This window comes from Bos mutus, chromosome 10 (assembly GCF_027580195.1).
Source record: "Bos mutus isolate GX-2022 chromosome 10, NWIPB_WYAK_1.1, whole genome shotgun sequence".
NCBI classification, from domain to species: Eukaryota; Metazoa; Chordata; class Mammalia; order Artiodactyla; family Bovidae; genus Bos; species Bos mutus.
In genome coordinates this window covers 57,187,408-57,202,115 of record NC_091626.1, presented here as the reverse complement: position 1 = coordinate 57,202,115, position 14,708 = coordinate 57,187,408, and the positions used below count along the sequence as shown (strand labels likewise).

General features: G+C 40.2%; 1 protein-coding gene across 2 annotated transcripts in view; it reads right to left on the bottom strand.

Annotated features, from left to right (window-relative positions):
• The window catches only part of MINDY2 (MINDY lysine 48 deubiquitinase 2), a 76,540-nt gene extending 62,056 nt beyond the window's left edge, over positions 1–14,484 (bottom strand). Inside the window, exon 1 of one of the 2 annotated variants that reach the window (XM_070377991.1) lies at positions 13,480–14,484. In XM_070377991.1, coding sequence (XP_070234092.1) covers positions 13,480–14,322 — 843 coding nt within the window. In that variant the 5' untranslated portion in view covers positions 14,323–14,484. The remainder of the gene's footprint in view (positions 1–13,479) is intronic. The other variant, XM_005889901.3, reaches the window with a different exon arrangement.
• Positions 14,485–14,708: the final 224 nt, after the last annotated feature.

Here is a 14,708-nt window from a genome sequence, read left to right as displayed (position 1 = left end):
CTTTGTTTCCAAGCCTATTGATGTTTAGTACAATAATAATTATTAAAAAAAATAGGATGAATTCTAACAAACATTTATAAAAGAGTTAATACCTATTCTTTTCAAACTATTTCAAATATCGCACACAAAAAAATGCTTCTGAACTCATTCTACGAGGCAAGTTATCACTTTGATACCAAAACCAAAGATATCACACAAAAATGAAAATTATAGGTCAATATCACTGATGAACATAGATGCAAAAATCCTTAGCAAAATATCAGCAAACCGAATTCAACAATACATAAAAAGGATTACACACCATGATCAAGTGGAATTTATCCCAGGGATGCAAGGATGGCTCAGTTCAATATCTGCAAATCAATCAATGTGATACATCACATTAACAAACTGATGAATAAAAATTGTATGTTCATCTCAACAGATGCACAAAAAACTTTTGACAAAATTCAGTATTAATTTATGATAAAAGTTCTCAACAAATTGGGTATAGAGAAAACACACCTCAACATAATAAAGACCACTTATGACAAGTCCACAGCTAACATCATCTCAGTGGTGAAAAGCACTTCACCATTTCATCTCAGATCAGGAAGAAGACAAGGATGCTCCCTCACACATTTTTTTTTGGCTGCACCATGTGGCTCTGGGACCTTAGTTTCCCAGCCAGGGATTGAACCTGTGTCCCCTACAGTGGAAGTACAAAGTTCTAACCTCTGGACCTCCAGGGAATTTCCGTCACTTTTATTCAACATAGTATTGGAGGTCCTAATCATAGCAACCATGCCAGAAAAAGAAATAAAAGGAATCCAAATTGGAAAAGAGGAAGTAAAACTATCAATGTTTGCAGATGACATGCTATACACAGAAAATCCTAAAAACACCAAGAAACCACCAGAACTCATCAATGAGTTTGATAAAATTGCAGGATACAAAATTAATATACAGACTTCCAAAAACAGTAACACTTTCAATGAAGTTTTATATAAAACATCATCTGAAATATATTTTAAATGAAGAATTGACAGAACTTTATGACCAATGAAAAGTGGAGGATAATGGGAAAAGAAAAATTAACTCTAAAGTTGACTCTAAGGTTTAGGAAACTCCAAAAATTAAGATCCCTACACCTATTGAAAACAAAAAATTTGGTAAGTTTGTATAAGAAATGATATCTGCTTCATAACTGTGAAATTTAGTTTGACATTCAAACAGAAAGTTGAGATGGAACTCAGGAGACAAAGATTTTTAATTTGTCCATGAATTATTTGATTCCTATGCTGCAGTCTATTTTTCATTACTTATGGTAAAATGGATCACTAAATAATACATAAATAATACAATTTCTTGGAAATTCCCTGGTGATCCAGTGGTGAGGGCGCCACACTTCAAGGACAGGGAGGCACAGGTCAGATCCCTGGTTGGGAGACTAAGATCCTGCAAGCCATGCAGCGTGGCTAAAAAAAACAAAATTTTTTTTTTTAGTTCAAGTTTCACTGATTTTGAATATGCAGTAAATCATATAGTATTGATGAGTTTTTAAGTTCAAATTGTAAAATAATTATACTGTAAGTACTGTTAACTGGAATCAAAGAGAAGAATGTAGGTTTTTTTCAAAATAAGAGCTAAAAAACTTAAGGATCCTTTCAACATGCTTTTAATTCTGGCTCCAGCAAATAAACATGTATTACAAGCTACTGTAAATCATGTTTTACATTCTAATTTCTTATAGGTAATATTCATTTATTATTAAAAATAATTACTGTACTTAAAAATACTAAATATTTAAATTTCTACTTGCCATCAGTATTTCAAATCAGGAACTTTTAATAAGAGACAAGCTTCAACTTCTAGCAATTTGCAACACTTTTACCACAGATGTTTATCATAACTCAAACCCCACAACATCAAGGCCTATTTAAAAATGCTTAACATCAGAAATTATAGATGCATCCATATGTATTAGATTTTCAAGAATGTCCTATTTAATATGCAATTCAAAGGATTATAAAACAGTGAAGAATGTTGTTCCAGAGAATTTTCCCAGTAAAAGATTCATGAGTAAAAGAAGACATCTTTAGTTCAAATTTCACTGGACTTATACTTAAGCAGCTCAGCAAGCTTACCAATGCTGAAAAACCTACTAAAGAAAAAGTAACAGTGAAATTTTTATATTAATTGTTTGCAAGATAGATGAGAATAGGATAAGGTAAGAGACCAGTTAGAAGGTACAGAAGATGGAAAGTAGCTTGAATTAGGAGAGTAGCAGGACAGAGAAAACTTACTAATTTTTGAAAATATTAAAGAATACAGTCAATAAACTTTCATGGTTAAGGCAAGCTCACTCACCACAGAACTCAAGAAAGGCTCTGAAATTGGAAGTGACAGAGAATTCACAGGACATGGGATAAAACATATGGGGCTGAAAACAGAACAAATCTGTGCAAAGAGTAGATCCCTAGGATTTGTTCTAAGGAATCATGATTCATGATGTCTGTTTCTGCTTCTCTGACTTTATCACTAGCTCTTCTTCCACCCTGGTTTGTTCCAGGCCTATTGTCCACCAGGTGTTATCTTTAACTTTCCAACCAAATAGCTGAACTAAGAGCTCAGGTTCTGGAGTGGGTATCAACTTACCTTGGGTGAGTTATTTGAACTTTATGTACCTCAATTTTCTATGTATGTAAAACAGGAACAATAACTACACAAGGATCTTATGATGTGGTTGAGAAAATTAAAACAGAAAATGCATACAATACATATAAAATACTTAGCAGAGTATCTGGACATAAAAATAATTGCGTACTTAGGGTTATTATGATACTACCTGTGTGCAAATGCTACCTGGGACTCAACATCAACAAGGACGGAAGGAAAATGGGGAAGTTTTCCACTGAAGGACTACTCATAGCAAAGGGACAAGAAAAAATGAGGACATCGCTAACAGGACAACCACCAAAGGGAGTATTCATAATATCATCTGCCCATTTCCACTTTATTTCACAAATCCAGAGATATTACACCAACCCTAATTTTTAGGACTGACTGGAAATGAAAACTTCAGAAGTGCTGCTTGCATCTTTTGTGTAAACAAACTCCACCACTGTGTGAAGTTTTTATCTCTCCTTAAAGGATCTATATTTAAGAACAAATAGGGTGGGCAGAGGCTAAAATGGAATCTTTGGCTCACCATCTGTTTTTCCATTTTTATAAGTAATAACTTGGCCAAGAGGAGCTACCCCAAGTCCGAGGTCAGGGGCAGCAGCCAGGAGGAGCTACCCACGCCCAAGGTCAGGGGCAGCAGCCGGGAGGAGCTACCCAACATCCAAGGTAAGAGAAACCCAAGTAAGAGGCAGGCACTGAGAGAGGGCATCAGAGGGCAGACAGACTGAAACCACAATCACAGACAACTAGCCAATCTGATCACATGGACCATAGCCTTGTCTAACACAATGAAACTAAGCCATACTGTGTGGGGCCACTCAGGACAGACGGGTCATGGTGGAGAGGTCTGACAGAATGTGGTCCACTGAAGAAGGGAATGGTAAACCACTTCAGTATTCTTGCCTTGAGAACCCCATGAACAGTATAAAAGGCAAAAAGATAGGACACTGAAAGATGAACTCCCCAGGTTGGTAGGTGCCCAATATACCACTGGACATCAGTGGAGAAATAACTCCAGAAAGAAGGAAGGGATGGAGCCAAAGCAAAAACAACACCCAGCTGTGGATGGGACTGGTGATAGAAGCAAGGTTCAGTATTGCATAGGAACCTGGAATGTGAGGTCCATGAATCAAGGCAAACTGGAAGTGGTCAAATAGGAGATGACAAGAGTGAACATCAATATTCTAGGAATCAGCAAACTAAGATGGACTGGAATGGGTGAATTTAACTCAGATGACCATTATATTTACTACTGTGGGCAGGACAGAGAAGGCAACGGCACCCCACTCCAGTACTCTTGCCTGGAAAATCCCATGGACAGAGGAGCCTGGTAGGCTGCAGTCCATGGGGTCGCTAAGAGTCGGACATGACTGAGCGACTTCACTTTCACTTTTCACTTTCTTGCACTGGAGAAGGAAATGGCAACCCACTCCAGTATTCTTGCCTGGAGAATCCCAGGGACAGAGGAGCCTGGTGGGCTGCCGTCTATGGGGTCGCACAGAGTTGGACACGACTGAAGTGACTTAGCAGCAGCAGCACCAGTGGGCAGGAATCTCTTAGAAGAAATGGAGTAGCCATGATAGTCAACAAGAGAGTCCGAAATGCAGTACTTGGATGCAACCTCAAAAAACGACAGAATGATCTCTGTTTGTTTTCAAGGCAAACCATTCAATATAATAGTAATCCAAGTCCATGCCCCAACCAGTAACACTGAAGAAGCTGAAGTTGAACAGTTCTATGAAGACCTACAAGACCTTTTAGAACTAACACCCAAAAAAGATGTCCTTTCATTACAGGGGACTGGAATGCAAAAGTAGGAAGTCAAGAAACACCTGGAGTAACAGGCAAATTTGGCCATGGAGTAAGAATGAAGCAGGGCAAAGGCTAATAGAGTTCTGCCAAGAGAACACACTGATCATAGCAAACACCCTCTTCCAATAACACAAGAGAAGACTCTACATACGGACACCACCAGATAGTCAACACCAAAATCAGATTGACTATATTCTTTGCAGCCAAAGATAGAGAAGCTCTATACAGTCAGCTAAAACAAGACCAGGAGCCGACTGTGGCTCAGATCATGAACTCCTTATTGCCAAATTCAGACTGAAATTGAAGAAAATGGAGAAAACCACTAGACCATTCAGGTATGACCTAAATCAAATCCCTTATGACTATACAGTGGAAGTGAGAAATAGATTTAAGGGACTAGATCTGATAGACAGAGTGCCTGATGAACTATGGACGGAAGTTTGTGACATTGTACATGAGACAGGAATCAAGACCATCCCCAAGAAAAAGAAATGCAAAAAAGCAAAATGGCTGTCTGAGGAGGCCTTTCAAATAGCTGTGAAAAGAAGGGAAGCGAAAAGCAAAGGGGAAAAGGAAAGATATACCTATTTGAATGCGGAGTTCCAAAGAATAGCAAGGAGAGACAAGAAGGCCTTCCTCAGCGATCAATGCAAAGAAATAGAGGAAGACAATAGAATGGGAAAGACTAGAGATCTCTTCAAGAAAATTAGAGATACCAAGGGAACATTTCATGCAAAGATGGCTCAATAAAGGACAGAAATAGTATGGACTTAACAGAAGCAGAAGATATTAAGAAGAGGTGGCAAGAATACACAGAACTGTACAAAAACATCTTCACGACCCAGATAATCATGATGGTGCGATCACTCACCTAGAGCCAGACATTCTGGAATGTGAAGTCAAGTGGGCCTTAGGAAGCATGACTATGAGAAAAGCTAGTGGAGGTGATGGAATTCTAGATGAGCTATTTCAAATCCTGAAAGATGATGTTGTGAAAGTACTGCACTCAATAAGCCAGCAAATTTGGAAAACTCAGCAGTGGCCATAGGACTGGAAAAGGTCAGTTTTCATTCCAATCCCAAAGAATCCTCAAACTACCGCACAATTGCACTCATCTCACATGCTAGTAATGCTTAAAATTCTCCAAGCCAGGCTTCAGCCATATGTGAACCATGAACTTATAGATGTTCAAGCCAGTTTCAGAAAAGGCAGAGGAACCAGAGATCAAATTGCCAACATCTGCTGGATCATGGAAAAAGCAAGAGAGTTTCAGAAAAACATCTATTTCTGCTTTACTGACTATGCCAAAGTCTTTGACTCTGTGGATCACAATAAACTGTGGAAAATTCTGAAAGAGACTGGAATACCAGACTACCTGACCTGCCTCCTGAGAAATCTGTATGCAGGTCAGAAAGCAAGTACTGGACATGGAACAACAGACTGGTTCCAAATAGGAAAAGGAGTACGTCAAGGCTGTATATTGTCACCCTACTTATTTTACTTATATGCAGAGTACATTATGAGAAACTCTGGGCTGGATGAAGCACAAGCTGGCATCAAGATTGCCAGGAGAAATATCAATAACCTCAGATATGCAGATGACACCACTCTTATGGCAGAAAGTGAAGAACTAAAGAGCCTCTTGATGAAAGTGAAAGAGGAGAGGGGAAAAGTTGGCTTAAAGCTCAACATTCAGAAAACTAAGATTATGGCATCTGGTCCCATCACTTCATGGCAAATAGATGGGGAAAGAGTGGAAACAGTGGCTGACTTCATTTTTCTGGGCTCCAAAATCACTGCAGATGGTTACTGCAGCATGAAATTAAAAGATGCTTACCCCTTGGAAGAAAAGTTATGACCAACCTAGACAGCATATTAAAAAGCAGAGACATTACTTTGCCAACAAAGGTCCGTCTAGTCAAGGCTATGGTTTTTTTTTTTTTTTTTTTTTTTTTTACCAACCTAAATATAAAAACATGGTAATTATAACAAGAATACTTTGACAGTTTTTACTGGGAGGGTATTTATATCTTTTTTTTTTTTTTTTTAGGTAGTCTTTATTTTTTTTATTTTTTTTTTATTTTTTAAAGGCTATGGTTTTTCCAGTAGTCATGTATGGATGTGAGAGTTGGACTATAAAGAAAGCTAAGTCCGAAGAATTGATGCTTTTGAACTGTGGTGTTGGAGAAGACTCTTGAGAGTCCCTTGGACTGCGAGGAACTCCAACCAGTCCTTCCTAAAGGAGATCAGTCCTGGGTGTTCATTTGAAGGACTGATGTTGAAGCTGAAACTCCAATAATTTGGCCACCTGATGCAAAGAGCTGACTCATTGGAAAAGACCCTGATGTTGGGAAAGATTGACAGCAGGAAGAGAAGGGGACGACAGAGGATGAGATGACTGGATGGCATCATGGACTCAATGGACATGGGTTTGGGTGGACTCCGGGAATTGGTGATGGACAGGGAGGCCTGGCGTGCTGCAGTTCATGGGGTGGCAAAGAGTTGGACACGACTGAGCGACTCAACTGAACTGAACTGAACACTTGGAAATTCTCAAAAGAGCTTTGTACCTTCTTTAGGAAAAGTGGAATATGAGAATATTTGTGTGGCTACAATATTCCTATAAGTCAGGAAGTAATAAAGAGAAAATAAAACCTAGTCAAAAGCAAGAAAAGGGTCCAAGAAAAGAAAAGTCACCAGGAGAGAAGGAGAACTAGAGCAAAAGCTTTCTGGGAAGAAGCACAGCCTCTGCAGGTGATAATGAGACAGAGGATATGTCCATTTGAACTTCACTGAATTTTCTGCCAATGGCCTTCTGCTCATTTTGCTATTGCGTTGCTCATCTTTTTCTTTCTAATTTATTTATTTTTGAATATTTATTTATTTGGCAGATTGTGGGATCTAGTTCCCTGACCAGGGATGTAACCTGTACCCACTGCATTGAAAGCATGGAGTGTTAGTTACTGGGGCACCAAGGAAGTTCCTTTTCTAATTTATGGGTTCTTTGTAAACTGAGAAATTAGCCCTTAGACACATACAGTAGTCTCGCAGATAATTCCCTCAGTTTGTAGTGTGTGTTTTGAATTAGTTCCTGGTGAAGTTTTTTGGGCGAAGGGGTATATTTTTGTCTATTTTTTAACCTTAAGCTCTTTTCTTTTTTTACTGAATCAAATACATCAATTCTTCTTTTACAGTTTCTAGATTTAATGTCTAAACCTAGAAGCAACCCGCCTAATATAAACAAACTTAAGAATCCTGGTGTTCCTCCCTTGATGTGGAGTGGGAGATCACTTCAGCTCCTGCTAAGCAAAAAGAAAAGAATTTTACACCCAAAAGGGCTAGGCAGGAGAGAATATGTGCACATCTTAAATACAAGATACTGAAGCACATCTTAAATCAGAATAGTGCATTTAGTCTTCACTAACATGTTACATACCAATTAGGTATTACAATACTATCTGTCCTCTACTACAAGTACAGTATAAGTTACATATACATATATGTCTATATGGACTTCCCTTGTGGCTCAGCTGGTAAAGAATCCACCTGTAATGCAGGAGACCTGGGTTTGATCCCTGGGTTGGGAAGATTCTCTGGAGACGGGAAAGGCTATCCACTCCAGTATTCTGGCATGGAGAATTCCATGGACAGTATAGTCCATGGGGTTGCAAAGAGTCAGACACGACTGAGTGATTTTCACTTCACTTATGTCTATATATATATATATATACACACACATACATATATATTTGAGTATGTGGGCCTTAAACCTATATTCTTTCTATAAAAAAACAAAAGTGTGACAAAGGAGGGACTCCCTCTGTTATTAAACATGTCTCATGATATAAAAATATTAATGCAGAAGCTTTTAAAAATGTTTTATAATGCAAAAGTTAAATCATATGCAAAAGTAGAAAAAAATAACAGCATAATGACAAATACCCATCACTCAGATTCAACATTTATAGTATAGGCCAGTATCATAAGAAAGTAAATTTTACATTTCTTCTGACTTGTTGATTTTTATAAACATAACTGATTCATTGGGTCATAGTCCTCAAGTAAACCTATAAATGGCATTGTTTTTGATAGATAAAATGAAAGACTAAAGAAAAATTATTTAAAAACAACCAAAACCAGTCTCTTTTAAAGAAGCAAATGAAAATATTTGTTCTAAGACATAAATTTGAGTCAATTTACCTGGTGTCAGTTAAGAGAATTAGAAAATTTGAGCTCAAATTAATGAACAGATTTCCTTCTTTCCTGATTTACTGGATTATCAAAGCTCAACTATTTTACAGATTATTAATGATCATCTATTTTCCATCAGTCCTAAACCAACACGTCTAATTAAAACTCCAACATTTCCAAATCAGTACTTATCATGTTTGATAATTTTACCTGTCATCTCTCACTCAGAAACATGGTACTTCCTTCCTCTGAATCACTCAAATCCTCCTAATGTATTCAGTTTATTGATTTCTTTCTTTCTTTTTTTTAAAGTTTCCCAACCAGGGACAGAACCTGTGCCCTCTGCAGTGGAAGTGAAGAGCCCTAACCACTGGACTGCTAGAGAATTCCCTAGCAGAAAAATTAAAAAATTGATTTTTCTCATTGCTTCATTCTCCCCCCAAAAAGATGATCAACTCTTTTACTTTCAACCCTTAACTCCACTGACTCACAATGAATCAACCCTTGAAAAACCCAATACTTGATAATCCTAAACAGCCATTCTTCCCCCTCTTGTTTCCAGAGATAAGAGAACTAATGGGGGGAGGAGCAAAACTGACATACTAGAAGTTTTCAGAGTACGCCAATTTAGCCAGGGCCACTTACAACTTTCTACTTATGCCTCAATTCCTAGGCATAATTTCCAATGAGATGAGAACTTCTTTAAAATACAACATAATATTCTCACAAAATCACACTTTGAAGCTTTGCAACCTCTCCTCTTAATTACTGGCAAGTTCAATAGTTACTACTGATGAGATCAACTGTTACTTTGCCAAAACTGAGAATGAGGCCTCAATTTTCACTTTTCTCTCCATTTTAATTAACATAACCTTGCCTTTGTATCTTCTTTCCATTACTTCAGGGCAAAAAAAAAAAAAAAAAAAAAAATTGTTGTTCTTTTCCTCTGAAGAGAATTTTACCACCTCTGAGGATTCCACAATATCCTAACTTTGTAATGCCCTATTCTCAAACCTGTCCTTTTTGGCAACAATCTTTCCTACTTCACCAGTTCCTTAACGCTGTTGCATTTGACAATAAGTCACTTAAAAAAAAAAAAAATTAAGAGTCTCTCTCCCAGACAACTGTTATGACATTGTCCCATTTCTAGTTCTCATCTACATCTCAAATTGGGCCTATACTGGTTTCTTTTATACTCTTTCATCTTTACTGCTTACATTCCCTTCTCCCCACCGCCTTTATTTATTTATTTGTCTGTGCTGGGTCTTCACTGAGGCATGCAGGACCTTTAGTTGCAGCATGCAGTATGTTTAGTTGCGACATTCAAACTCTTAGTTGCAGCATGTGGGATCTAATTCTCTGACCGGTGATGGAACTCGGGCTCCTCTGCACTGGGAGTGCAGAGTCTTAGACACTGGACAACCAGGGAAGTCCCTCCCCGAATAGCTGAGAACTACTGTTCACCATTTACTATGGAGAATTAATTTATTCTCATAGATACCATACTTAAATCTATGCAATAATTCTCCAACTCAATTTTTCCCATAATTTTGACCTCTTTTCTGAGGCCCATTCTATTCTTCTGAAGGTATAATAAACATTTATATTTTTATGACTGTTAGTAAGACAATTCCAATCTGACACAACCAAACGTTGCATCAACTTTCCCATCAAAAGCACATTCTCTATCTTTTGAATGATCCAAGCAATTCTCTATTACTCAAATTGGAAAAAGTATCACATCCTTAATTTCCTATATCCAGTTAGTAGTCAATTCATCATTTAGGCTGTGTGGCACTATCCTCTTAAAAGAAAAGGGGTAAAGAATTCCCCATCCAAAAGAGTTAATCTCATCAATTCCTGTTGCTACACTCACTACAGTCTGACTTCTAGTTTAATCTCAAATGAAAAGATCTCTTTCATTATGTCATTCCTTTATCCAATAATTTATAATAGCTTCCTATTATCAACTATATATAAAGTCTAAACAAGCCTAGTGATGGGTCCTCTGAAATCTGACAATTACCTTCATACACTGAAAGAAAGTTAAGTCACTCAGTCATGCCCGACTCTTTGTGACCAAGGACTCTAGCCCACCAGGCTCCTCTGTCCATGGAATTCTCCAGGCAAGAATACTGGAGTGGATTGCCATTTCCTTCTCCAGGGGATCTTCCCAACCCAGGGATGGAACCCAGATCTCCCGCATAGCAGGCAGACTCTTTACTGACTGAGCCACCAGGGAAAACTTTCATACTCTAATTACTATTTTTCTCTACAACTGCATTTCTCAAACTTTTTGGTCTCAAGACCCTCTTCAGTCCTAAAAAATCACTGAGGATCCTAAGAAGCTCTAGTTTAAATGGATTCTATCAACATTTACTATACTAAAAATAAAAATTGAGAAAAATTTTAAACACAAGAATGCAGAGCACACATTCCATTAACCGTCAGGGCAAGGATGTCATCACACATCATACAGCTTGGAAAATTCTATTAACACTGAAAGAATGATAGTGTAAAAGGCAAAAAACAACTAAGTACTATTCTGAACAGTACTGACCTCAGAAACCCTGGCTCACTTTTAGGACACTGCTCTATCCAACCTTGCTTCTCTTAATACATCTCCTTATCACTGATGATTACTAAGTAATTTTTGTGTGCATCAATAACCTTAAGGTAGAAAGAAAAAAAAGGTAAGAACCAAAGACTTATAAAATAATCTTAACGCTCTTTAACATGCTTTCTCATTCAGAGTCTGACCTAACATCAATTTTATTTCCTGCTACTGCCATTTCCTTCTCCTCCTCCGCCGCAGTCCAACCAAGGTTAGAATCCCCAAATAGAACAAACCTTTTTCTGCTTCAGCATCTTTGAACATACTACTCCCTCGGCCTGAAAGGAATTTCGTTTACTCACCCATCAGACCCAGTACATAGGTTACCTCTTCTATGAAGCTCTCCCTTGACACATTCCACTCTCACTTACACTTTTCTCTGTAATTCCATAGCATAATTCCACACTGCACTGGGGTTATGGTTTATATGTCTGTCTCTGAATCAATACTAAGCTACATGAGGGCACTCTTGCATCTTACTCATCTCTGTATTCTATTATCTCACACAAAGTGGGAACCCAAACGTTACGGTCATTCACTTGAAGCTGTCTTTCAAAGACCAATCCAATGCTCATCTATCCTCAAATATGTGAGACCACAGCACTTGCTCTTTCCTTTGAGCTTCTGCAGGACTATGCAGAAACTAGGAAGTGAGAAAAGCCTAAAGGAAACAGTTACTCCTTCAGACAGATTGGAGACTTTGGCTTATAGGATGAAATCTAACTTCTTAGTCTAGCATTCAAGGTCCTTCATCAAGTGGCTCTTCACCTTTTCAATCTTATTTTCTATTATCTTGCAATATGAACTTTCCACTCCTGTCATCCAAAACACATACACACATGTATTATTCATTCTGTTTTCATTCGTTTTTGTTTATATCCTTCCCTCTCTCAGGATTCCCATTTTTCTGTTATTTTAAATCCTACTTTTTCCTTAAAAGCTTCCTTCAAGATATAAAAATTTCATGAAGCTCTCTGGAACTACACCAGACTAAAGGAAAATTTCCCCTCTTGGGATGTCTAATGCATTTCAATCTGCTTCCTATAACCTAGTATTTACAGTATATTGTCTTGCATTGTTCTTTAGTAATTTCAAGGAGTCAATGCTGCAGTTCCAAATAGCTCAACAGCTCTTCAAGAGCAAGCAATCTCCACTAAAAACATTTGAGTGCCATTATGCACTTGATAGTGGTAAGATTTCTAATATTATTTCTTTTGCATTATCCCTTGCTAGACAGGAAGATGAGGGAATTTCATAAACACTATTCCCTTTACTTGATTTTCTTTCTAACTGGTCACAATAATCCAGGTTATTTTTTTCTAGGGAACATTTTATCTATAGATACAGCTCTCAATTTGACAGTAAAATATGTGCTCTAAAATGCATCTTCTCAGCACTCTAAAACTGCAAGCTTAAATAAGACACTTCATGTACAGGTAACTCACTCCTGAGTCCTCAGTACAGTTACTTTTGAAGGGTCTTTTCCTCTTTTGCTCCTTTATCTTGAATATATCTTTTCTTATTTGTTATTATAATTTTAGCTCTCTTAACACATTCTGTGTGGTTATGGGTAATAATGCTAGACTATTTAACAAGAGTCAAAGAAATGAGGCAAATAAAAACCATCCATAAAATAAAAACAATCTTTGAAAACCAAGAAGTTATGGTAATTAGGTCTCAGACCATTACTTTTCCATAAATGGAATTTGTCTAAGGGGCCACATCTTCCCTATTACCACGTCCTTAAGTATCCACACCCAAATGGAGCATAAACATAACCATCAAAACTTGCTCCCTGATATAATGGATTGATGATAACTTCTGAAGATGATTTTGTCCAGTTCTTCACGCTTTTGCATATAGGATAAAGTCAGTAAGAAGGAATAACAGAAAAATATAGTTAAAAAATAATCAAAAGATTTAGGATGCTCTAAGACCTGGCTGTTTTCAAGTGCATCAGGCACAGCTGTTGAAAGCGACAAGAGAGATCTTAGGTTGCCGGCAGTTCTTTCTGACATACACATGAGAATATTCCTTAAACAAGACAATCTCAGACTGAGTTTCGTGTAGGAAGAAACGGGGATTATTGATGAATGAGGAAAGAAAGGAAGAAGATATCAGCTGACAATGCAGCAACTCTCTCACCCCTCTTTTACCCCTCCCCAAAAGCTGTAGGAAATAGAAGCTGCGGAATGTACCTTCCAGGCCAGAAGCAAAACATTGAGGATGGCCAGTAAAGGGCAGGGGCCATTCTCATTCTGGGTGATGATAGGTGTGTTCTCTTCCTTCCACTGGATCCACTTGATATGATAGACAGACTGTCCCGGGAAGCGTTCCTTGGAGGCCGCCAGCACCTGGGCTTCCTCCTCCTCCACCTCCTCCTCTCCACACAGGGGCACAGCCCCGGGCAACACCGCCGCGCCCTCCTCCTCCTCGGGGACCCTGTTCTCAGCTCCTTCCTCACTATTAAACTCGGAGCTACTGGGGAAAGAATGTAGGTTAGAGAACGACTCCAGGGAGTCCAGGCTCGGCGATTCCCCAGGAGGGCTCGGGTCGCTGCAACTGCTGCTGAGGCCGCCGCCGCTGCTGGGCTCCGAAGAGCCCGCGGCCGCCGACTCTTCCTGGCAGGTGCCGGCGGGAACCGGCCGGGCGCCCCCATCTCCCGCTGGACCCAGCCCATGGTCAGCTCCGGCCTCGGCTGTCTCCGGGGAGGCGGTCACCTTGTGCTGTCCTCTTACAGGCTCCTTCTGGGCAGCAGGACTCTCCAAATCGCTCTCCTTCAAGTCCAAGCTCGGAAGCGAGCTGCAGGGTACCAGAACCTGAGGAGAGCCGGCGGGAGAAGCCGAGTCCGAGAGGCTCCTCCCGCCGGCCGCCGCCCCCTGCCCCTTCCCGCCGCTGCTCTCCGCCGCCCATACTCCAGGACCATCCCCAGCGGCGAGCCTGGTCTCTTGTTGCCCTTCCCGCGGAGAACCTGTCCCTGGCGCTGGCCCGGCGGCCACTCCGTGTTCTAGCGGTTGCAGGCTCTCGGGGCCGCTCTCCATACCCAGCCGCCCGCCCCTCGCTCTAAAGAGACCACGGCGGGATCTCCTCAGACAGCGCCTCAGACGCCATGACAGCGGCACTGGCAGCTACAGCGCCCTTGCGCGGCCTCGGCCAGGCACGTCACAGGGGAGGGCTCCGGGAGCGCGCGCGCGCGCCGCCGCGCTGTCCGTGGGCCCTGGGCGTGCCTGCGCGTGCCTGCGCGCCGCCGGGTGAAAGGGACACTCACAGCGACCGCCCACGGGGCTCCGCCTCGCCGGCGCGCCCGCGCGCTCTGGCCAGCGCGGGGCGTGGAGGGCGTGGCTAGGAGGGCGTGGCCAGGAGAAAAACATCCTCTCATTTTGTGGCCGGAAGTTGAACTCCGGGGCAGCTAGACCGCGCGCGGCTT